Source organism: Mizuhopecten yessoensis, unplaced genomic scaffold (assembly GCF_002113885.1).
Source record: "Mizuhopecten yessoensis strain PY_sf001 unplaced genomic scaffold, ASM211388v2 scaffold716215, whole genome shotgun sequence".
In the NCBI taxonomy this organism is placed as follows: domain Eukaryota; kingdom Metazoa; phylum Mollusca; class Bivalvia; order Pectinida; family Pectinidae; genus Mizuhopecten; species Mizuhopecten yessoensis.
The window spans coordinates 130138-155178 of NW_018480005.1; the positions used below are offsets into that span (position 1 = coordinate 130138).

The window sequence follows — 25041 nt, forward strand, 5'->3', positions numbered from 1 at the left end:
CCGTAATGGTAGAAGCAATATTGTTCAAAATATATTACAAGCTTTTCTGTCAAGTTTCAACTTTCCGTATTTTGGCATATCCTACTTGACATAGCAACGCTGTTCATCGTTTTTGCTGTTAATTTTTGCTTGTTTACGTGATAACTCGAGCCAAAACACTTTTCTCACTAAAAGCGCTAAGCAGGCGACACATCCACTCTTGTGAAATTCTTGTTTTAATGTTACTTAGTTAAAATTGCTAGATGTGTTTGTCTATAATAGAGGAGTATTCGTCACTTAGAACTATTATACATGGTATACAAATTTGAATTTACATGTAGAGTAGATCATCAATTCAAATATATTGCAATGATTTTTTCAGACACAACAAAACAAATGCTATAAACCTATTATTGTTGAATGTGCCAATGTGAATCCTTGTAATGTGTTTGAAGCATCTTAAAAAAAAAAATCTTTCACGAGAATCGAGTGATTTACATCAATAACTTAAAGTTTAAATGCACCTTAACATCTGGTCATTTTGATTTCAGTTCACCAACCTGAATGTACCCATATCTGCTGAGTTTGCTGCCAAGTACAAGGAAAGGGAACATGTAAGTAGTGTGAGAAAAAAAGTATCAAATGTTGTAGTAAAGACTGAAGTTGATAATGCTTCACATATATATCATACAATGATGATTGTTAAATAAATTAAGGAAGACAGTTCTTAGTTCTTTCTAACACACTCTGATTAAATCATATTTCAATCATTTCAACACTTTCCAATCAATTGTTTTACTATTGTGTTCATGGTAGATGAAGGATAGCTGGCGGAAGCGTTTCCTATCTGAATTTTCTAGGCAGAGGGAGCATTCTTTATCTCAATTTTTGTGTACATGAAAGACAGGCAGAGGGGACATTCCTCATCAAACTTTTCATGGTAGATGGAAGGGGCGTGTTTAGGGACTACCAGATATTTAAATAAATGATGCATTATTAGTAGGAGAAAGAATTAGATATTGGCAGCAGTATTTCATCTTTTCTCTCTAAGATATAACTCATTATTATGATTCATTCTTGGTTTGTTTGCACTGGACTTCAGGCCGAGAAGATGGAGAAGGAGAGGATGAAACAGGTGGTGCTGGGAATCCATGAGCGACAGGAGGAGGAGGATTACCAGGGTATGTGTACTGACACAGTGAGGTGATCGTGTGTCTCTCTGGCCATCTCTCACTGGGGTTCTTATGTGTGCTCTTACAATAACAAGCTCAGGAGTGTTGCCTCTGTGGTTATACTGTATAGCACAAGAGCAGAGATTCTTAATACTTTACACTTGTGAAGAGGTTCTCAACTTTATTTTTTTTCTTTATCCAGCATTGACAATATTTAACTCTCTTCATCACACATTAAAATAATATTACTATTCAGATTTATAAATATTGGTATTTGATAGCAATTTGACAAAGCTTCGAATTCATTATATAACAATGAAAGTGAAAAAAACCTATTTTCTGTGACATGCATTGTAGAAATGATAGCAGCATTAAACAGACCGATGCCATTGGTAAATGCTAACCGGGACAGGAGGTTGAGGAACTACCAGCATCCAAAGGGAGCTCCAGATGCTGACCTCATCTTTGGCTCAAAGTATGTGCCATTACTGGTTTTTAGACATATATGCAGTTACAGAACATTTTTGTTGCAAGGAAAATCATCTTCATTTATAATTACCAATCAGAGCAATAACTCAATCTTGTAGATCTAAGTACTGTAAACGTGGTTATTTACACTGGGTGAAAATTACGCGATTTGAAGGTCAAAACTATACCCACGGGGTTATTTATGCGGTCGTAGTACGACGTTTACTCTGCAGAGTTATCTCCCTTACCTTTACAAAATGTGTACTGGTAAAAATACCAGCTGCTGAGTACATGTTACGTATGCGTACCTACTGGTCATTGGACAGATAAAAATAAAGGTGAACTGTATTCATGTGTATGTGCATGTTGGGTTTTTTTGTGTGCTCTAGAAAACATTGGTTAATTAGTACTATGTTGACAAAACAACATTCCTTACACTATCGATGAAACCATAGGCGAGGGGGAAATTAACACGGACGATCCGACTCCGCGTAATAAGCGTAATTTACCCCCGTGCGTAATATTCCACGTTTGCAATAACTTTTTAGAGATTATTTGTCTTTTTATTCAACAGCCGATTGATCTTATATCAAAATTTACAACAATCTACAGTAAAATAATGATATAATGCCCCCTCATTTAATTTGCCACCAACCTATTTCAATGTCGCCTTTAATTTGATAATCTTTAATAAATATGCTGAACAAATGATGGCAGTAAAACGAGGTTTTACTGAACGTATCATTAATGGTCTGTTTTTGTTGACTTGTAGGAAACGTTGAAGTACTGAAAACAAAGTGTAAGTGACAGAAATCAAAGCAGTGCACGCTGCTCAAAAGCCACAATTCAGGCTGATAAACTAAGGAATGACCAGCTGCTGTTCACTCAGCAGGATCTCCCCCCTGGTAGTGAGGATCAACCCCAGCCCTAGTGGGGCAGGGAAGCGGGGTCAAGAGGACATTCTCCCACAGGAGTAGTGCTACACACGGACACAAATGTGCAACTCCTGCTCCAAGAAAAAGTGAAAATTAGTTTATCACGAACCAACGTTGATATATAAATGTGTGTCAAATGTACATTAATTTGTGGTTCAAAAGTTTGATGAATCAATTGTGAAAATTGTTGTCTTCTGGCACTGGTAAAGTTAAGTTCAGATGTAAGGTAAAATGATTGATTTAAAAATAAAATGGAAAAGAGTTTGGTGGAGGAAATGGTGTGAGTTAGAATTAGTATTACAACTCTTTGAAAGAGTTTGTCATCCTGACATAACAGGTTAATGATTTAAAACAAAACAAAATAGTTACAGGAATATTCATGCAATAACAATGTGAAAATTAAAAAGATTAGTAAAAATGAAATTTTTCATAATTTGAGTTTTTTATTAAAAAAAAAAAATGAAAATTTTATTAAAGCAGTAATTTATTGATGCGAAAGAATTGTTGATACTTTTTATACCTGTTATGCAATTTGTACTGTTTACAAATCTTATTTGTTAGTATTTTCTGATTCTGAAATTTGTTCAGCATTTGATTACTTTGTTACTAAATATAATGATTGACTGTATAGGCCTCACACACATCAGATTTACGTTTGCAGGTTTTAGGTGGTTCACTCAGCCGGTATTGTCATTGTCCAAACACAGGCTTAGATACAAAACCTTATGGATGACTGAACACCTGAGTTCATCATTTCCACATTCTACTTACACAGTTATTACATAGATAAACAGCATACAAAATGGAAAGTTGCAGCTGAAGGGTATAAAACTTCTTGTCTGGTACCGGTTTATGAATGTACAATTAAAACAGTGGAAACATGATTAAAACCAAAATGTCTTCAAGTTATTGAATATCAGATGTTGTTGAATCAGTTATGGTATATAAATTGCAAGATGTGACACCAGGCTTAAGGAATGATACAGTTGGTAGTAATTGCTTCTTTCTACCATTCATATTATACATGAATACTAATTTACAGGTACAACAATGTTTTTCTCATGAAAATGTGTGAGCTCAATAAATAATCAAGACTGCTGTGTGTATATTTTCATCTTTAATCCTTCAGACAGCACAATTACGCAAAAACAAACAGATTTTGATGTTAAAATCACGAAGTAATCTTTCTATGGTAATCTTGAAAGATGTAAGCTGCTGTATGTCATATTTTGTTACTGAAATGTAAAATTTCTGTAATGGTAGTGTAGAAAACATTTTTGCCATTGATGAGTTTTAAAGATGTACAAGCAATGCACTCACCATCAATTTAACAGGTGGCAGCTATCAAGCCAAGAATATAGTCATCATCTAAAAATAAAATAAAATCGGGTTTTGACATCACCATTCATTTCTATAATTGCATAATAGTAAAAGACAAATTAATACTTTCCTCATATCATATACTATTTTTAATTAAAGTATTTTGTCATCAATATCTTATATTAAAAACAAGTAGTTATATTTAATAAATGACATTCAATTGGACTCATAGTAATGGCTGCATTATGTGTGTGCTCCCTCTAATGATCTATTATTTATCAACGAACACTACTTCAAAATATTTTGAAAACAAATTGACCTGTTTTGTGACTGATAGGGCACATCCTCCTTATTGACATGAAATATTTTAAGCTGTTATTGTTTTGATACAATTTTACTCCACATACATAATTGACACTTAAGTATAAGCCTATTTCAGATCCTAAAAATGATATCTATAGATTAACCTGGAGAAAATATCAATGATGGCTTAACGTTCAAATATATCAATGATGGCATTATACTTGTACTACTTAAATTGTCCTGGACTGAACAACTACTTTTCCACGTTTGTGTACTGCTTTTTGTCTAATTCAGGTTGAAATACTAGAATTCTGTACAATGTGTGTATGGACCGTACATGAAATGTTACTACCAGTTTGTTTTACCATGTCTAATGTTGTCAATACTGAGGATTACTGATGATATAAAAACTTACAAGTGCAGAGTCTGTTGATAAATTGTTTCCTGTCGTGTGGTGGTCGGGATTCTTGATGTGTACTGGTTATGAAACATGTCTTACAAGAAAAACAATAAGAAAGCAGTAAAACTAAGACAAAATAGGAAAAAATGGAAATTTTATGTGGCGACTATTCAACAAGTACTAGGTCGAGACCAGGTGTTCTGCAACAGTACAGGAAGGCGTCATCTGCTTCATCGACAACACCCACCATGTAAATCTTGAGTCAAATCCAAGTAATGTCACAACCTCGTAACAAGAACTGGGATAAAGACCACACAAAAAGCTTCACTAATGAGCATTATCAGAAACATTGACTTTAATATCAAATAAATCATGAAGGTGACCATACAACTTGCCGATAATCGTCATCATTCTGCATCTTTTGTGACTCTCTGATGTAAGATTGTCCGTTAGCAGTCGATTTAAAATCTGGTTTTAGGAGCAAGCTCAGGAATACCAAATTATCTGAAACACGTAAACACAAAAGGAAGGGGAAGCAGGGATGTAACGATCAAGAAAGGAAAAGTTCACGGTCGGAGAATGGAAATGTCCCTCTTATCTTACAGCTTATCTGATCAGCCCTCCCTGTTGGTCATGTTGCAAGCAGAGATTGAGGAAAAAGTCGGTGGATCCTCGATTTCAAGCACAGGAGAGTTCATACGATCAATGTGGTCAGTACATGTTTTGGGAAAGAATACATCGTCGATACAGCTGAATGTGAAATCGAATGAATTGGCTAGGCTTTCAACCAGTCAAGTTAAATGATTAAGCCTCAAATGAAAACAAAAAGTCAGCTCGAAGAGGGACACAATTTATTCCAATAGGAATGCATACAGTCTGCTGGAAAGTGATGCCCACGAAATCGATACAGATATTTCTGTATAAGTGAATTTATTGTTTTGAGCTTGAAGTCGCTTCATCAAAAGAAAAGTATTGCTGCCAGAAATCAAACCTCATTTATTCTATACATAATTCACACATTAACGTCTTATCTAATAGGTCAAACGAAGACCTAACTTCGAACAAGGACATGGTCAAACCAAGTTGTGTGAAGTTTTGATAAAAGTTACCACAAGATACAATTACTGTAAGTGTTGACAGATCAAACTTGCTCGGAACTGATGAAGATCTAACGATCATGGTTGGCGTAATGATTCCTATGGGATCTCTTGTTATCCAATATACGTAACCAAAATTTCCAGACGTATTAATTCTACAAAATTCCACCAAATATCCTAGATTTCTTATTCTTAATTATATAAATCTCCTATCATTAGATGATGTGTTGTTCAAGCTACTTTTGTCCATGATCTGTAATCCCTCTTTTAGCAATTCACGTCATCATTATTTTTCAAGAACGGACGAATCTTTCTAATTCCTGTGCGCATGTGAGATAACTGTCCAAGGTAAGAAATGTATGTAAAACAAATTCTATACTGCACCCAATTCCTTGATGTGATGTCACAATAGGGGAAAAAAATGGAGTGACATCACGAAATAGGGAACATTGCGATATGCAATTTACGACGCTTTTTGTGGTTTCTGCGCTCATTTTGGTCATTGGAATGAGAGAAGAAAATACTCTTCTTAAAAACTCAAATGTAGGCTCTCCTTGGTCCTTGTAGGTGTGCAAAATTCAGTTTTGGCCCTGTTCGCAAGAACTATTTGGCCATCTTGGATTTTGAAAGTTTAAGATTTTAGAATTGTTTCCCAGAAATTACTCGGGTTATTTCTCTAAAATTCAGTAGTCGTATTGTCTGAGCTTGATCAGAAGGCAAAGATGGCTGCCAGAAAGCAATAATCTCTCTTGTTTATCTTTAGCTAACTGGTTACAAATGTACGAGTTAATTTTGTGACCTGATTCTGTACATTAGAAAGCCGGTCACTTTGAAAAGTTTTGACATTTGGTGTTGTACCACTTATTGATACCATGGTAAGTGTGTCTAAATATACTATTGCTATTTTAAGCAGAACACACTATAGAAAATACAAAATGTATATATATTTAAATTAGACCATGAACACAAAAGGATCAATGTCATGTTAACGAATCTCCTCTCGCGTAGCCAAACACGAGGATTTGGTTTGGTTTCATTTTGTTTAACGTCCTATTAACAGTTAAGGTCATTTAAGGACGTGTCTCCATGTGTGAAGTATATTCGTGCTTGCGTGTGTGCAGGAGACAGTGTATGTTGGTGTGCTTGCCTCCCTGTGATAGCGTGGATCTGATACCGACTTTATAGTTATATCTAACTTAAAAACCATGCCGAAGGCACCCAGCACAGCATTCCGCCTGTTCACATTATACTGACAACGGATGAACCAGTTGTTGCCATTCCCCTAAATGCTGAACATTAAGCAAGGAATAACAACTAACAATTTTAGCTCACCTTACCCAAAGGGCCATGTGAGCTTCTGCTGTACTGCGGCGTCCGTCGTCCATCGTTCGTCCGTCAACTTTTTCTTTTTAACGACTTCTTCTGAAGAACTGGAGGACCTAGGGTCATGATATTTGGGCTATAAAGCTCCTCATTAAAATGACCTTGACCTACTTTCTAGGTCACAGGGGTCAAATATGTTAAAAACTTCAAACAACAATATCCTAAGAACCATTTGGACTAGAGTCATGATATTAGGGTTTGTTATGTAGACAAGCAGGGTATGTTATGTAGACCAGCAGTGCGAATCTTTTTCTTAATTATAGTAAGGAGTTCAAAGGTCAACTTTAAGTGCTAGTCGGGGGTAAAACGTCAACATGGGTTAAAAGCTTTAACAATCTTCTTCACAAGTTCCATAAGGCCCAGGGTCATGATATTTGTCCAGTAGGTACCTGGGATAGAGTGCTATAAAGTTCCCTCGTTTAAATGACCTTGACCTACTTTCAAGGTCACGGGGGTCAAATTTGTTAAAACTTCAAACAACAATATCATAAGAACCATTTGGACTAGAGCCATGATACTTGGGTAAGTTATGAAGACCAGCAGTGCAAACATTTTTTCTTTGTAACAGTAATGAGGTCAAAAGTCAACTTTAAGTGCTAGTTGGGGTTAAAAAATAACATGAGTTAAAAGCTTTAACAATCTTCTTCCCAAGTTCCATAAGGCCCAGTGTCATGCTATTTCGCCAGTAGGTACCAGGGATGGAGGGCTATAATTTGTATGACCTTGACCTATTTTCAAGGTCACAGGAGTCAAATATGTTAAAATCTGCAAACAACGGTATCCTAAGAAGCATTTGGTCTAGAGTCATGATACTTGGTCTGAAGTTACCTATGTGTCAGAGCCATGTAACAAAAGAAACAGGTGAGCGATACATGCCCTCTGGGCCTCTTGTTAAGGACTTTGGTATGTCCGGGCATAACACGAGGACATCGTATAGGAAGCAAGCGTTTACGAGGGCCACTTAATAGATTATGTTACCACACAGCTCCCATACAAGCGGACAATGAAATAGATTAGCGCCGTGGCTGACTGTACAAGCATTAAAAGAACAAGAGCGCAAAATTTCGACTTCATCCAACAAGAATTGAAAAATTATTCATTCAAAATGAAGGTTGAGACTAAATCTGAAGTATGCTTCCATATTAAAGCACAGATACTGCCAAAATAGATACATGCAGAGTTGTGCAGCATAAGATGTACATCTGCCGTCACCACGAGAGCAGTTTTCTGGTGGATGAACAAATTCAAGAATGGTAAAGTTGACACCAGAGACGACGCAGGTCAGTTGTTGCATCATTAAGGATGATGGTCGTTATACTGTTTCTGAGATAGCTCAAATAGTTGGCAATTCAGAAGGCAGTACACATACAATTCTTACCAGGTGTTTGGTATTAAAGAAGATTACGTGGAATCTGGACCACAGGCCCACAGGAATTGAAAAAAATGGCATACAAAATTCTTTTGACGCCTTTATGCGTCTTACACTCACTGGTCTTGCTTGATTTCTAGACACCCATTGCTGGTTAATAATGCGCCTCTGGGGTTCAAAGTAATACACCCAGGTCTCGTCCCCTGTAAGTAACTCGGATAGCTTTCTTGAGACTCACTATTACCGTATTTTTCAGTATGTCTTTGTCACATTTCAAACGTTTAGTATGTTGTTCAGATGTCAGCAAATGGTGTATCCATCGGGTACAAGTCTTCTTTAATTTCAAGCACTTAGTTAGAATAGGGGCAATCTCAGAAACAGTATAACGACCATCATCCTTAATTATTGCTTTCACAGCAGCAATGCTCATCTTTGATGATGTAACAACTATCATACCTGGCTGTGTGTCCTCTTTGATGTCAACTTTACCGTTCTTGAATTTGGTTACCGACTAGGAAACAGCTCTCAGTGTGACGGCATATCTGTTTTGGCAGTATATGTAACGCACACTGTGCACGCACACTTTAATATAGGAGTGTACTTCAGAATTCGTCTCAACCTTCATGTTCGCATTGAAAATTAGCCACTAGTTACGCGTGCATACCGTTGGACAATGTATAACTTCTTCAATTCTTGTCGGTTGATGTCGAAATGCTGCACTCTTGTTCTTTAAAAGCTTTGGCAATCTGTCAAGGCGCCAAACTATTGTATTGCCCGTTCGTACGGGAGCTGTTTGGTGACATAATTTATTAAATGGCTCTGGTATACTTAGTTGAACAAATTACGCCAATTAAATGACATTTTCTTAGATTACATGTTCTGCTGACATCGCTTGACATATTTTGCAGTAACTTAAATACGCGGACTGTGGTTATCATCCAAAATACTTCTAATCATTTCATCGGCAGTATTAGACAACAACAGCAACAACAACATCAACAATAACACGTCTTTTGTTGGTACGTAACTATTTTTATTTACCATACAAAGGCACAAGCAATGTGTTAGCCACTTGTAATGCTGCCTGGACCGCCACAGTTAGAGGCTGACCATCTGCACGAATTTCCTGACGCGGAGGGTATACACCGCAGCTTGTTGTAACATTTTACTTTTTCAAGATCACCGAAGTACGTGCAGGTAGTAGATGGAGGCGCAATAATGCCACAGTTCCCGTTTTCCCCACAGTACTGGATCTGAAATGGTAATCAAAGATATGTATGCATATAAATTTACATTTTCTGCGAGTACTCGATCACTATAGCAACAATATCTGTCATACAACTCGACTACTAACACTTGTCTCTTGATTTTTGTTATGCTACAGTTCTGTCAATGATTTGCTTGATCCCTGCTCCATGACGACTCTTGAGTAATTTTGGGGCATGACGTTGCATTTTTGAAATAAACCTAACGGGGTCTGTGAAGGGTGAAATCTGATGGTTTTTAAGTTGGTCATTATATCTTTTTTTCCCTTTACATATTCACAGTATTCACAATAACTTCCATCACTGGAAAGCTCATTAGAGCTTTGTTTCGATGCCTTAATATTTTTTCATTCACTGTATAATTAATTAAGATTCAACAAGCTCCCTTAAAGATGCTGTAGTCAACTAAAATTTCAACCCCCTGATAAGTCATGTTCAAAGACCTCAATTAAAAACTTATATGAGTTATTTGTATATATTGAATTTGTACGTTGTCTATACAAAGTATACATAGCCAGGTTAACGTAGTCAAAAATAAGGCATTAATGCTAATGTCTTCATAAAAATAGCTCCCTGAACTTATAACTTGTCAATCTCTTTTGCCACCTAACTGAGAGCTGAGAAATGACCCATAATTTACAGTTTATTTATGTTCCTATGTCATGCGGAGCTTTATTTCTCTTCTACTAGCAGTTGAGAGGAATTTCGACCTCAAATAAAGATAGATGTTGCCATGCGAAACCACTGAAATCATAGTAAAATCCCCTGGTAATACACTTTAGCAAATGATCAATAAGAAAACAAATGCCTAGTAACCTTGATCGATAAATGCACTTTAGATGAAGTGCCATTGTGATAACAATCCGTGATGTTTTGAATGCGCTAGACATAATATAAACACTGAGGCGGAAAGGTACGATAATGTTTATAACAAGTCTAGCTCTTTAATAACAACATTGAATGCTAAGAAAGGACATTTTATATGAAGTTTAAGTAGTGTTTATGGTCAAAGGTCTATAGTTTAAACATATATACTGGTTAAGCGGACGTTTTACTATGACTTTTGTACATTCCCATTGCAACAATCATCTTTTTGTGAGACCGGTATACCTCTCCACACATAGTTAAAGAGAAATAAAGCCCGCATGACCTAGGTATATATAAATGATCTTCAAATAACATGTTGTTTCGTAGCATGCAATTGGGTCGCTTAAGAAATTGACATCTTATAAATCTGATGAGCAACTTTTATCATTACATCAGCCTTAATGACGTATTTTGACTTCGTTAACCTGGTTATGTACCTTTTTAATAGCTCATATATAAGTTCAATAAATTTTAATTACATATCTATATTTCGAGTTTTGATAAGGATATTTGAATATGACTTCCCAGGGGGTTGAAATTTAGGGTCACTATTGCATCTTTTATGGGGCTTCTTGAACCTTAACGAAATCTACAACTACATAAGCAATTGGTCCTCATAAAATATATAAAATAGTTGATAACTTATCTATTAGATATCATTTATGTTATATAATGTATTATATCATAATATGATTGCAATTTCTCAAGTAGTGGAGGGATCTCGTTCATACTTCACAAGTACATTAATGTTGGTGTTTACTTATTTTGGTACTAACTGAAGAAACAGGATGATTGCTAAACGACTACATCCCGTGTTATTGCTACTTCATTAACCATGTTCAAAATTCCACATGGATCTTAGTAGTGCAAGTATGTTAACCCTTGTGAAAATTGCTCTCTTTTTTTTCAAAAGCTAAACCACAGATCTTTCTCAATTTTTTAGAGAATTTGTAGAACACAATCATGGATTTGGTCAGACGCCTAAACCACTTGGCCACCGTGGCCCCAAACTCATAGAAACCAATTGACAAAATACCTGACATTTATCGCAGTTGATTCCGTTCTTTCCGAGGAAGCTTACCTGACATTTATCGCAGTTGACTTCGTCCTTCTCGGGGAAGCTTGCCTTACATTTATCGCAGTTGACTTCGTCCTTCACGTGGAAGCTTACCTTACATTTATCGCAGTTAATTTCGTCCTTCCCGGGGAAGCTTGCCTTACATTTATCGCAGTTGACTTCGTCCTTCTCGGGGAAGCTTGCCTTACATTTATCGCAGTTGACTTCGTCCTTCACGAGGAAGCTTACCTTACATTTATCGCAGTTGACTTCGTCCTTCTCGGGGAAGCTTGCCTTACATTTATCGCAGTTGACTTCGTCCTTCCCGGGGAAGCTTACCTTACATTTATCGCAGTTGATTTCGTCCTTCCCGGGGAAGCTTACCTTACATTTATCGCAGTTGACTTCGTCCTTCCCGCGGAAGCTTACCTTACATTTATCGCAGTTAATTTCGTTCTTCCCGGGGAAGCTTACCTTACATTTATCGCAGTTGACTTCGTCCTTCCCGCGGAAGCTTACCTTACATTTATCGCAGTTGACTTCGTCCTTCACGTGGAAGCTTACCTTACATTTATCGCAGTTGACTTCGTTCTTCTCGAGGAAGCTTACCCTACATTTATGGCAGTTGGTTTCGTTCTTCCCGTGGAAACTGACCTTACATTTATCGCAGTTGATTTCGTTCTTCCCGTGGAAGCTTACCTTACATTTACCGCAGTTGATTTCGTCCTTCCCGTGGAAGCTTACCTTACATTTATCGCAGTTGATTTCGTCCTTCGCGGGGAAGCTTACCTTACATTTATCGCAGTTAATTTCGTTCTTCCCCGGGAAGCTTACCTTACATGTATCGCAGTTGATTTCGTCCTTCCCCGGGAAGCTTACCTTACATGTATCGCAGTTGATTTCGTCCTTCCCGTGGAAGCTTACCTTACATGTATCGCAGTTGATTTCGTCCTTCCCCGGGAAGCTTACCTTACATGTATCGCAGTTGATTTCGTCCTTCCCCGGGAAGCTTACCTTACATGTATCGCAGTTGATTTCGTCCTTCTCGGGGAAGCTTACCTTACATTTATCGCAGTTGACTTCGTTCTTCTCGAGGAAGCTTACCTTACATTTATCGCAGTTGGTTTCGTTCTTCCCGTGGAAGCTTACCTTACATTCATCGCAGTTGATTTCGTTCATCCCGGGGAAGCTTGTTGCCTTATTGATATTGTATGATTTCTTGATTTTCTGTGTAATGTCCTCCTTCTCTATGACACGACTACTACATATCCCTATCGAGTATGTACCGTTACCTCCGCTATTGGCTGCAAATAAAGTTAATAAAGGACAATCGACGTGTAAAGATATGTTGAACACGGTGTCGAAAATTCTAATACAATATCACCAACAAATAAGTGACTATATAGACCTTTACCTCGTCTAAAATACTAAAGCTTAAAATTCCACAATTTTATGCTTGAGTCCTCAACTACATCATAATTACAATAACATTGCTATGGCAGTGTATATACGAGTTATGATAAATGCTAATGGAAACCACTGTAGGGGTATAACGATGCACGATATGATAGATTATGTTTCAAACAATAAGTAAGTATTATTTTATTTGATAATAAAGATAGTTTTACGTTGATTTGTGATAAGTCTGCTAGCAATGGGTGAGCTACTATTTTTGTTAAACATGGTTAAATTAACTCGAGAATAACGTATAACATGCCTCGAGGCATAGCTATTTTTATATATAAAAAACTGTGGATTGATTAAACAATTTTTTATATCAAATCCAAAATGTTCAATAAATCTAACTGGTATATCGAATTGGCATGGTTGATTGCATTTAAGTTTATTCAATCTAGTTGGTTTATTAATATAAATGGTAAATATATGAGACACATTTCCTTGTTTAGTTGTTATTTCAGACTTGGAATGGATATACCTTCGACTTAGTTTATATGTACCTAGTCATTTGAAATCTAAAATAGAATTGTATTTAAAGACAGAACAACAGGTAAGATAAGGACTCCTCGTTACATTATAATACTACAGTCCAATGTTGAATACATTCCTACTGTCACCTCTTCACTTTAAAGAATATAGGCTTACCCAAAAATGAATACAGGTTAACTTTCATCAGCTTTTGAAATTTCAATTTTAGGCTTACCAAAATGTATAATACGTTTCGTTTCATCGGCTAGGCTTACCGGTAATACATTTTAACTTTTAAAGGTTATGCATTTTCTGTCATCAGGTTTTGTATCTCCATGTTTCATACAGTCGGCAGGTTTTTTTAGTGTCGTGTTACAAAAATGGCAAATATAATTTTAATACGTCAATCTTAAAATGTTACCTGTCAGCAGGTACGTTTTCCTTTTTTCCAAGTAAGTGATGCCACATGTACCTTCGGAGTTAACGCTGGTGACTGTTACTTCGCCCTTACAGTTTCCCTGTCAATAATCACAGACGTATACTCGCTTTAACAGTAATCAAACAATGATGAATCAATACGTTTAATGTCAATTAACACTGATGTATCAGGAACCACAAGTCAGTGAACTCATTTCAGCACTGGAAGATTATAATAAAAATGCCAGTCATTATTATTTGTTATGTTATTCCCGACAAGTGATTGGCTAGACGTGTATCACGTGTCTACTGATAAAAACAGATATTGACTTGGAGCGCGTGATTTTTGGATTTGGTGTTCTAAAAATCGTCCCGCTTCCGTAGATTTTTTGCCGTGTTTATTTTTCAGATTGTTGAAATAAGTGTTTTGAAAATAATAAAACAATTGTAGCCTTTAACTTAGGTCGATACCTGTATTTAGACACATACACATCTATCTTTATAGAGGAACCTTTGTGAAGAAAATTGTTCAATACTTTCCAAAGAAGGCAATCGCAATAGGTGCTGTCTTCTCGAGGATTGTGTTAGCAATTCAGAGTTTTCAACAACCAAAACTACAAACGCTATTCGATATTAAAGAATTGTTAAGATACTATATGAAACATTAACAATTGGATATTATACAAGTATTAAAATACATTGATAGTGAACTGATAAACAGTATAACAAAATGTAAGCAATTGTTAAAAATATCACAACCTATTAGTAGGATGAACGTCATAAGAAAAAGGAACGAAATATGATGAACATAAACTTTTAAGTAATATAATAAACAGAATTATAAACTGTTATTAATATTACAGGATCACACACTGATAGTAATATCATAAACAGGATCACACACTGTTAGTTATATTATAAACAGGATCACAAACTGTTAGTTTTATGATAAACAGGATCACACACTGTTAGTAATATTATTAACAGGATCACACACTGTTAGTTATGTCATAAACAGGATCACACACTGTTAGTAATATCATAAACAGGATCACAAACTGTTAGTAATATCATAAACCGGATCACACACTGTTAGTAATATAATAAACAGGAGTAAATACTGTTAATAATATTATAAACAAGATCACACTGTTAGTTATATTATACACAGGATCACACACTGTTAGTAATATTATAAACCGGATCACACACTGTTATTAATATTATAAACATTGATCACACACTGTTAGTAATATTATAAACAGAATCACACACTGTTAGTAATATTATAAACATGATCACAAACTGTTAGTTATATGATAAACAGAATCACACACTGTTAGTTATATAATAAACAGGATCACATACTGTTAGTTATATAATAAACAGGATCACACACTGTCAGTAATATAATAAACAGAACCACAAACTGTAAGTAATATAATAAACAGAACCACAAACTGTAAGTAATATAATAAACAGAACCACAAACTGTAAGTAATATAATAAACAGGATTACATACTGTTAATAATATTATAAACTAGATCACACTGTTAGTTATATTATACACAGGATCACACACTGTTAGTAATATTATAAACAGGATCACACACTGTTAGTAATATTATTAACAGGATCACACACTGTTAGGTATGTCATAAACAGGATCACACACTGTTAGTAATATCATAAACAGGATCACAAACTGTTAGTAATATCATAAACCGGATCACACACTGTTAGTAATATAATAAACAGGAGTAAATACTGTTAATAATATTATAAACAAGATCACACTGTTAGTTATATTATACACAGGATCACACACTGTTAGTAATATTATAAACCGGATCACACACTGTTAGTAATATAATAAACAGGAGTAAATACTGTTAATAATATTATAAACAAGATCACACTGTTAGTTATATTATACACATGATCACACACTGTTAGTAATATTATAAACAGGATCACACACTGTTAGTAATATTATAAACCGGATCACACACTGTTAGTTATATTATAAACATGATCGCACACTGTTAGTAATATCATAAACAGGATCACAAACTGTTAGTAATATCATAAACCGGATCACACACTGTTAGTAATATAATAAACAGGAGTAAATACTGTTAATAATATTATAAACAAGATCACACTGTTAGTTATATTATACACAGGATCACACACTGTTAGTAATATTATAAACAGGATCACACACTGTAAGTAATATTATAAACAGGATCACACACTGTTAGTAATATTATTAACAGGATCACAAACTGTTAGTTATGTCATAAACAGGATCACACACTGTTAGTAATATCATAAACAGGATCACAAACTGTTAGTAATATTATAAACCGTATCACACACTGTTAGTTATATTATAAACATGATCACACACTGTTAGTTATATGATAAACAGGATCACACACTGTTAGTAATATTATAAACAGGATCACACACTGTAAGTAATATTATAAACAGGATCACACACTGTTAGTTATATGATAAAAAGGATCACACACTGTTAGTTATATTATAAACATGATCGCACACTGTTAGTAATATCATAAACAGGATCACAAACTGTTAGTAATATTATAAACATGATCACACACTGTTGGTTATATTATAAACAGAATCACACACTGTTAGTTATATTATAAACATGTTCGCACACTGTTAGTAATATCATAAACAGGATCACAAACTTTGAGTAATATCATAAACCGGATCACACACTGTTAGTAATATAATAAACAGGAGTAAATACTGTTAATAATATTATAAACAAGATCACACTGTTAGTTATATTATACACATGATCACACACTGTTAGTAATATTATAAACAGAATCACACACTGTTAGTAATATTATAAACATGATCACACACTGTTGGTTATATTATAAACAGAATCACACACTGTTAGTTATATTATAAACAGGATCACAAACTGTTAGTTATATGATAAACAGAATCACACACTGTTAGTAATATTATAAACATGATCACACACTGTTAGTTATATGATAAACAGGATCACACACTGGTAGTTATATAATAAACAGGATCACACACTGTTAGTTCTATGATAAACATGATCACACACTGGTAGTTATATAATAAACAGGATCACACACTGTTAGTTATATAATAAACAGGATCACACACTGTTAGTTATATAATAAACAGGATCACACACTGTTAGTTATATAATAAACAGGATCATATACTGTTAGTTAAATAATAAACAGGATCACACACTGTAAGTAATATAATAAACAGGACCACAAACTGTTAGTAATATAATAAACAGGATTACATACTGTTAAGATATTATAAACAAGATCACACTGTTAGTTATATTATACACATGATCACACACTGTTAGTCAATGATAAACAGAATCACACACTGTTAGTAATATTATAAACAGGATCACACACTGTTAGTTATATGATAAAAAGGATCACACACTGTTTGTTATATTATAAACATGATCACACACTGTTAGTTATATGATAAACAGGATCACACACTGGTAGTTATATAATAAACAGGATCACACACTGTCAGTAATATAATAAACAGAACCACAAACTGTAAGCAATATAATAAACAGGATTACATACTGTTAAGATATTATAAACAAGATCACACTGTTAGTTATATTATACACAGGATCACACCCTGTTAGTAATATTATAAACAGGATCAAAAACTGTTAGTTATATTATAAATAGGATCACAAACTGTTAGTAATATTATAAACATGATCACACACTGTTGGTTATATAATAAACAGAATCACACACTGTTATTAATATTATAAACATGATCACACACTGTTGGTTATATAATAAACAGAATCACACACTGTTATTAATATTATAAACATGATCACACACTGTTGGTTATATTATAAACAGAATCACACACTGTTAGTTATATTATAAACATGGTCACACACTGTTAGTCAATGATAAACAGAATCACACACTGTTAGTAATATTATAAACATGATCACACACTGTTAGTTATATGATAAACAGGATCACACACTGGTAGTTATATAATAAACAGGATCACACACTGTTAGTTATATAATAAACAGGATCACACACTGTCAGTAATATAATAAACAGAACCACAAACTGTAAGTAATATAATAAACAGGATTACATACTGTTAAGAATATTATAAAAAAAGATCACACTGTTAGTTATATTATACACATGATCACACACTGTTAGTAATATTATAAACAGGATCACACACCGTTAGTAATATTATAAACAGGATCAAAAACTGTTAGTTATATTATAAATAGGATCACAAACTGTTAGTAATATTATAAACATGATCACACACTGTTGGTTATATAATAAACAGAATCACACACTGTTATTAATATTATAAACATGATCACACACTGTTGGTTATATTATAAACAGAATCACACACTGTTAGTTATATTATAAATAGGATCACAAACTGTTTGTAATATTAAAAACATGATCACACACTGTTAGTTATATAATAAACAGGATCATATACTGTTAGTTACATAATAAACAGGATCACACACTGTAAGTAATATAATAAACAGGACCACAAACTGTTAGTAATATAATAAACAGGATTACATACTGTTAAGAATATTATAAACATGATCACAAACTGTTAGTTATATGATAAACAGGATCATAATGCGATATTTGTATGATTAAGATATACTGTTTGTAACATGATCAATAGAATCACAAACCGTTTGTTATATGACAAACAGGATACTAAAATATTAGTGATATAAATAACAGGATCATAAACGTTTAGTTATATGGCAATCAGAATAGTTAACTGTAAGGTATGTGTTAAACATAAACTGTTAGTAGTATGATAAACATGCACACAAACCGTTAATAATATGTTGAGACGATCATAAACTGTAAGTAGGATGAGGAACGTCATCAAAAAATGTTACTATTCTGATACTATTAGTGTTAGTGATATGATAAATATGAACTATTTTTGATATAGCTACAAGGATCACAAACCGTTAGTTATAAGATAAGCAGGATCAGAAACAGGTAAAGGTATGTAAACAATAAACTGTTAGTTATAAGATATAAACATGACCAGAAACAGGTAAAGGTATAATAACAATAAACTGTTAGTTATAAGATACAAACATGACCAGAAACAGGTAAAGGAATGGTAACAATAAACTGTTAGTTATAAGATATAAACATGACCAGAAACAGGTAAAGGAATGGTAACAATAAACTGTCAGTTATAAGATAAGCACGATCAGAAACAGGTTAAGGTATGATAACAATACACTGTTAGTTATAAGATACAAACATGACCAGAAACAGGTAAAGGAATGGTAACAATAAACTGTTAGTTATAAGATACAAACATGACCAGAAACAGGTAAAGGTATGGTAACAAAAAAACTGTCAGTTATAAGATATAAACATGACCAGAAACAGGTAAAGGTATGGTAACAAAAAAACTGTCAGTTATAAGATATAAACATGACCAGAAAAGGTAAAGGTATGGTAACAACAAACTGTTAGTTATAAGATGCAAACATGACCAGAAACGGGTAAAGGTATGGTAACAATAAACTGTTAGTTATAAGATATAAACATGACCAAAAACGGGTAAAGGTATGGTTACAATAAACTGTAAGTTATAAGATACAAACATGACCAGCAACAGGTAAAGGTATGGTAACAATAAACTGTTAGTTATAAGATGCAAACATGACCAGAAACGGGTAAAGGTATGATAACAATTAACTGTTAGTTATAAGATAAGCACGATCAGAAACAGGTAAAGGTATGGTAACAATAAACTGTTAGTTATAAGATATAAACATGACCAGAAACAGGTAAAGGTATGGTAACAACAAACTGTTAGTTATAAGATACAAACATGACCAGAAACGGGTAAAGATATGGTGACAATAAACTGTTAGTTATATTATAAAAGTAGCTGCTACTGGTTGAGATATGATAAACAATATTATAAACTGTTAATGATATGATATACTTAACTGTTATGGTGTCCTTAAGTTTATGTTTTTAAGCCAAAGACAGCATCTCAGATAGTTTATCACATGCCATTTTATCCCGAAAAAAATAAAATAAATAAAGACATATAAAGGCGGCTGCGTGGCTACCTATACGCAATTCTTGTTGACCCTCTTGTCCCCTACCACGATCCTGCCCTGGACCTGGTCCTAAGTGAATCCATTCCGAACAAAGGCTAGCCACGCCCCCTGATATGCTGATACGGACTACGAAATAAAGTTAGATAACTTCCGCTTTACATAAACCATTGATGAGTTTTGTTCTACTAAATTATACTTACTTTAAATGACTTCTTCACCTTGACGACGTATACGATATTTTCAAATTGTGTGTCCGGTTTAGTGACCTTTTTTACTTTCCCAATGAAAACTGCAAAAAAAAAAAGATTGTCGATAAATGTAAGTCATAAAATTGATTTTGTTCAATAGTTTCACCCTCGAAATGAAATTATGCTTACAGTATAGTCGAAAGTTTAATTGCAATGTATTGAACCTGGGCTGTTAACACTATGAATATATATATCTTCTGGAAGGGAAACCATGAATCCAGCATATAGTTACTAGATGGTGAACAGAAAAATGGCATAAAATAAGAAAGAAAAGATTATAATAAATATTTCATCAACATAAAAATACGTATTGGATAACGGATTGAGAACTAATACCCTCCTGAGAATGAGCAGTTTTGTAAGACGACTTAATATAGGGCGTAATCCTTCAAAACTGTGAAACTGGAAAATAAAGTATTTTAACCTTAAAAATAAAAGAATAAGATAAAATATAAGCACGCGTGGCTTTGAAATCGGTTCCTGAAACTCAAACATTAGTTACATATGTCACGACAGTCACAGATGTACTAAGGTATTCTTGTGTCTTTGTACTTATAAACATTCTCATTTTTTATGTTTTTTTATTAAGTAGCTTATAGCCATGCAATGGCATGTATTGAAATCCTTTTATCCACAAGTCGTACTGTGCACATATGGCGACAGGATCTAAATAAAGTAATGTATTGAAATATCAAAGTCTCAAAATTCAATAATACTTTCTTCAATTTGAAAGCATTTGAATGTTTATTACACATATATAACAATGATCATATAAATACTTATGTTTTATAATGATCTTACTTCATGTATAGCAAATGTAGAGAGTACCTCTGCACATGAAAGAATGTACATACGCGAATTCTTATCAGATGTTTTTTTCATCTCTTTTACCTCTGTCTATAATAATATATACAACATTTGATATAGCGCCCTATCTATCTAACATAAGTCACTCTAAAGGGCTTTACATTACATAGAATATGCAATCAATACAATTAGTATAAACAGTTTTTGAGGAATTCGCAGGAGCTGCATTATCAGGCGCTAACTACTAGTCCTATGCCACCTGGCTAATATCTCCCATGTGTGTATGCCTGCGTGTGTACTGGAGATGTATTGTGTTCTGTTTGTAGTGGGACCATGCTTCCAACGGCTTTTTTTTAATAGTGCCACCTCACTTGAATGCTACATCACAGATACCGCAACATCCACCCCAGACCATTTTATACTCCAACTGGGTTGTTAGAGTTGTGTGGGCAGGAGCAAAAACGCTTTCTCTCATATTCCATGCATGCTACGACTTCGGGGATCGAACCCCGGCCGCCTGCATGGAAGGCTGAAGTTTAACCACGCTACCGATCCGCCCTTCTATAGAAGAATTCTATTTGTTACTTTACAAAAAAATACTATTTTGTCATAAATATTTTTCGTTTACTTTAAATTAGATAACTTTAAATACATATATAATAAAACTACTGATAGTAATACTAAATCCTAAATTGACGATGCTCATTACCATAAGACTATTATTATGTATTCTTATTGCTATGACATTGCTATGGCGAATACGCATAGCGGACATCGATATAGCGAACTATTATGTGACGTCATAGTTTATGACGTCATCATTTTCCCTTTAAATAAACAGTCTGAGGAATCTCCTTGATGAGACGAAAGTGCTAATGACATGTTGTTGAGATAATTTCGTAATTTGTATCGCCGAATTTTGATGTAATTTTTGAAACACACTTGCCGCCACATGCTCTGTTATGTTTGCAATACTGTTATCTATATATAGAATTAAGAACAAAACACTTGAGACAGTATCCTGTTACTCCGGAAGTTGTTTTGCCCATCTTGGTAATACAGTTCATATACGAGTACGTCAAAATTAATGACGCCATAAACACAGTACAAGGCATGCGAAGGGCTATCAATTGCGACGTTGTAAAATGATTACAATGAATGTACTTACGTTAAATGCATCAAATACATTTCGTAAACCCTTAGTTTTAGTTTGTTGGCAATGGGCTGTCAATCTTTGACGTAGTACATTTCCAGTTTAATTGAAGTAAACTACATATTACAATTTATTTCAAACGTTTTGCAATTCTTGAAAACAAATCATGATATATGTTCCCCATCTCAGTTTCATTTACTTTGTCACGCTATAATTTACATTCATTTTGCCATCAAATTTTGACTTACACCGTAAAAGTTTAAGATTCTTTCGTTGTCTTTTGTAGTGAATTGTTTTCTTCTTTTCCAAAACACGTTTCATTTTATCCTTATTCTAATCTTCTTGGATATTCATAATTGGAAACATCTAAACGTTGTTAGGGTTGAATATAGTAATAAACGATACAATGTCTTTTTTATTGCTTTGGTATTCTTCGGATCGTTACCTACATTCGGAACCTTCTCTTTTACTCTTTTAATACCGTTCAAAAATAATTTCGATAGCATTGTTTCTGAGACTATGCACTAAATCTTTTAATCGCTCCGCTAATTTTTATTTATCGCTGACTGTGGTTACTAATCAAGACGCAAAACCAAAAGATGAGTTACATATGTTTGGGTTGTATAAATGGAATGAAAATCAAGATAGTTATGGGAATCAGTTATAGGATTTGCAATACAAATCTAGATATATTTCCGTTTGTTTTTTCAACCGAAACATCTAGAAAAGGAAGTTTATTGTTATATATTGAACACGAGATTTACATGCAAATAGTGGTTAAAGTGTATCTATAAAATGATATTTTTTATATATTTATATATATATTCAGACTATTGGATCCATGTGCAACATGCATATTTATTATAACTTGTTTGACTTTCACGAACATTTTATCTTATTATTATGCAATTATAATTATTTGCATTGTGTGATTCCCTGCTTTGAAACAATATTTGATTTATGAAACAGCGTATTTCATTGATCAATGAAAACACTACCCTGAACGCTCAAATCAGTTACCGAAGTTGTCAAAGATAACTGCCGTCCTATTGTCTTTCCGTATACTGTATGGCATGAAATGTTCGTGCGTACTTTTCTTCGTGATTTGAAGCTATTTAGATCGTTTCGTGGTACAAACTGTCATAGATATTCCATATTTAAACAAGGAGTCATCACTTATGTCAATTAATTTCGTTGTATTTATTTTTGTGGTTCCATAGCAACCACGAAAACCACGAATGTTTATACAAAACGAACATTTCTTGGTATACAGTAGATGAAAACTGGACTAGAGTAATTGCCGGACACAAATGGGCCTAAATAGAATAGAACTTTTCAAAGCTTGACGACCCGTGGATCTCATTGTTTGAGAATGACGAATCAAAGCATTTTCAAAATGGATACAATACATATTATAGTTATATGTGAACTTTCAACGTTTTAAAGCTACTTAAATCAAATTAGTACTTAAACTTGCACGGTTTTTGTTTCGTTTTTATAATATGCACACCTTTTTCTCGAGTAAAGCCAAAGTTATTGAACTTATTATCCAGTGTCATCTTTCAGTGTATCGTTCTATATACAATCATTTCCATTATACAGTGATTAGATTTGCTCTAGCTTGGAAATCGAAGAAAGTTAGAGTAAAGTCTGAAATATCAAATTATATGATAATTAAGATTCAAATAATGTACACTCGATTATGTAATGTTCATGTAAGTTAGCGTCTGAAAAGTTTATTTGTGTTATATATTTGTTATTAGTTAAATTGCAGTTTTAAAATCTGAAAAAGAACAAACTATAAAAGTATTGAATAAAGACTAACAAACAAAAATTAACAGGAGTAGGTTTATAGACATGTATATATATACGCTGTAACTGGCTAACCTGCTACCGTGGGAGATTGATGGACTTACCAGCATCGCTATTGCAGAAGAAGTTCTGGGGATGGCCTATTGACGGTGCACAGGAACAACTGAACACAACGTGTACTCCACATAACAGCAAGACGGCAATACATAACTTCATAATGGATTGTCTTTTAATCGTCAGTTGATAACTGAAACAGAAAATATACCGCAACGTGAACTCACAAGTGTAAAAAATTGATCGAAATTTCATGAGAAAAACATTGAAATACGCAGCATCGTTAAATTTCCTGACATGCAAGTAAGACATCCGCTGGACACAAATTAACGTAATTATGTGCCACCTAAGGTACTCTAGACTGGCCCTCGTCTCTAGAATATTGAATCATATAGAAAATAATAAACTCTAATAATTTTGATCACTTGGATTGTCTGATTCTAGAAGTTCTAAACTAGGGGGAGATAAGCTAGTAATTCTTCATAAAACCTAGAGGCTGGTAGCCAGTCTTAAGTTACTCTAGCATACTTACAAAAATTCTCTTCAGTAAGTACCTCTAACATACTTACCAATGTTCTCTTCAGGAAGTACCTATAGCTTACTTAATCGACGTTTTGTTCAGTAAGTAGCATACCTACCAATATTCTCTTCGTTAAGTTCCTCTAACACACCTACTGATATACTCTCCAGTAAGTACCTCCAATATACCTACTGATATACTCTCCAGTAAGTACCTCCAATATACCTACTAATTTACTCTTCAGTAAGTACCTCCAACATACCTACCGATATGCTCTTCAGTAAGTACCTCC

General features: G+C 34.1%; 2 protein-coding genes across 3 annotated transcripts in view; one reads left to right on the plus strand and one right to left on the minus strand.

Moving 5' to 3' along the window:
• The window catches only part of LOC110442124 (regulator of nonsense transcripts 2-like), a 37356-nt gene extending 33704 nt beyond the window's left edge, over positions 1-3652 (plus strand). For both annotated transcript variants that reach the window (XM_021485583.1, XM_021485582.1), the window contains 4 exons: positions 531-593; positions 1082-1160; positions 1509-1626; positions 2392-3652. In XM_021485583.1, the coding sequence (XP_021341258.1) occupies positions 531-593; positions 1082-1160; positions 1509-1626; positions 2392-2401 (270 nt within the window). In that variant the 3' untranslated portion in view covers positions 2402-3652. The remainder of the gene's footprint in view (positions 1-530; positions 594-1081; positions 1161-1508; positions 1627-2391) is intronic.
• A 5789-nt stretch (positions 3653-9441) lies between these two features.
• Positions 9442-24420, minus strand: LOC110442122 (metalloproteinase inhibitor 2-like). Its single transcript, XM_021485580.1, has 5 exons — positions 24280-24420; positions 20356-20444; positions 13963-14059; positions 12765-12919; positions 9442-9679 (listed from the first exon to the last, which is right to left on the minus strand). The coding sequence occupies exons 1-5, from the start codon at positions 24389-24391 to the stop codon at positions 9491-9493; spliced, it is 642 nt and encodes a 213-aa protein (XP_021341255.1). The 5' UTR covers positions 24392-24420; the 3' UTR covers positions 9442-9490.
• Positions 24421-25041: the final 621 nt, after the last annotated feature.

Coding starts and splice junctions, on each gene's coding strand:
- LOC110442122 (XM_021485580.1), bottom strand. CDS start 24,391: ATGAAGTTATGTATTGCCGTCTTGCTGTTATGTGGAGTACACGTTGTG. Junction 14,060..20,355: donor AGGTGAAGAAGTCATTTAAA/GTAAGTATAATT, acceptor GATTATTGACAG/GGAAACTGTAAGGGCGAAGT. Junction 9,680..12,764: donor TCAACTGCGATGAATGTAAG/GTAAGCTTCCAC, acceptor TTACCATTTCAG/ATCCAGTACTGTGGGGAAAA.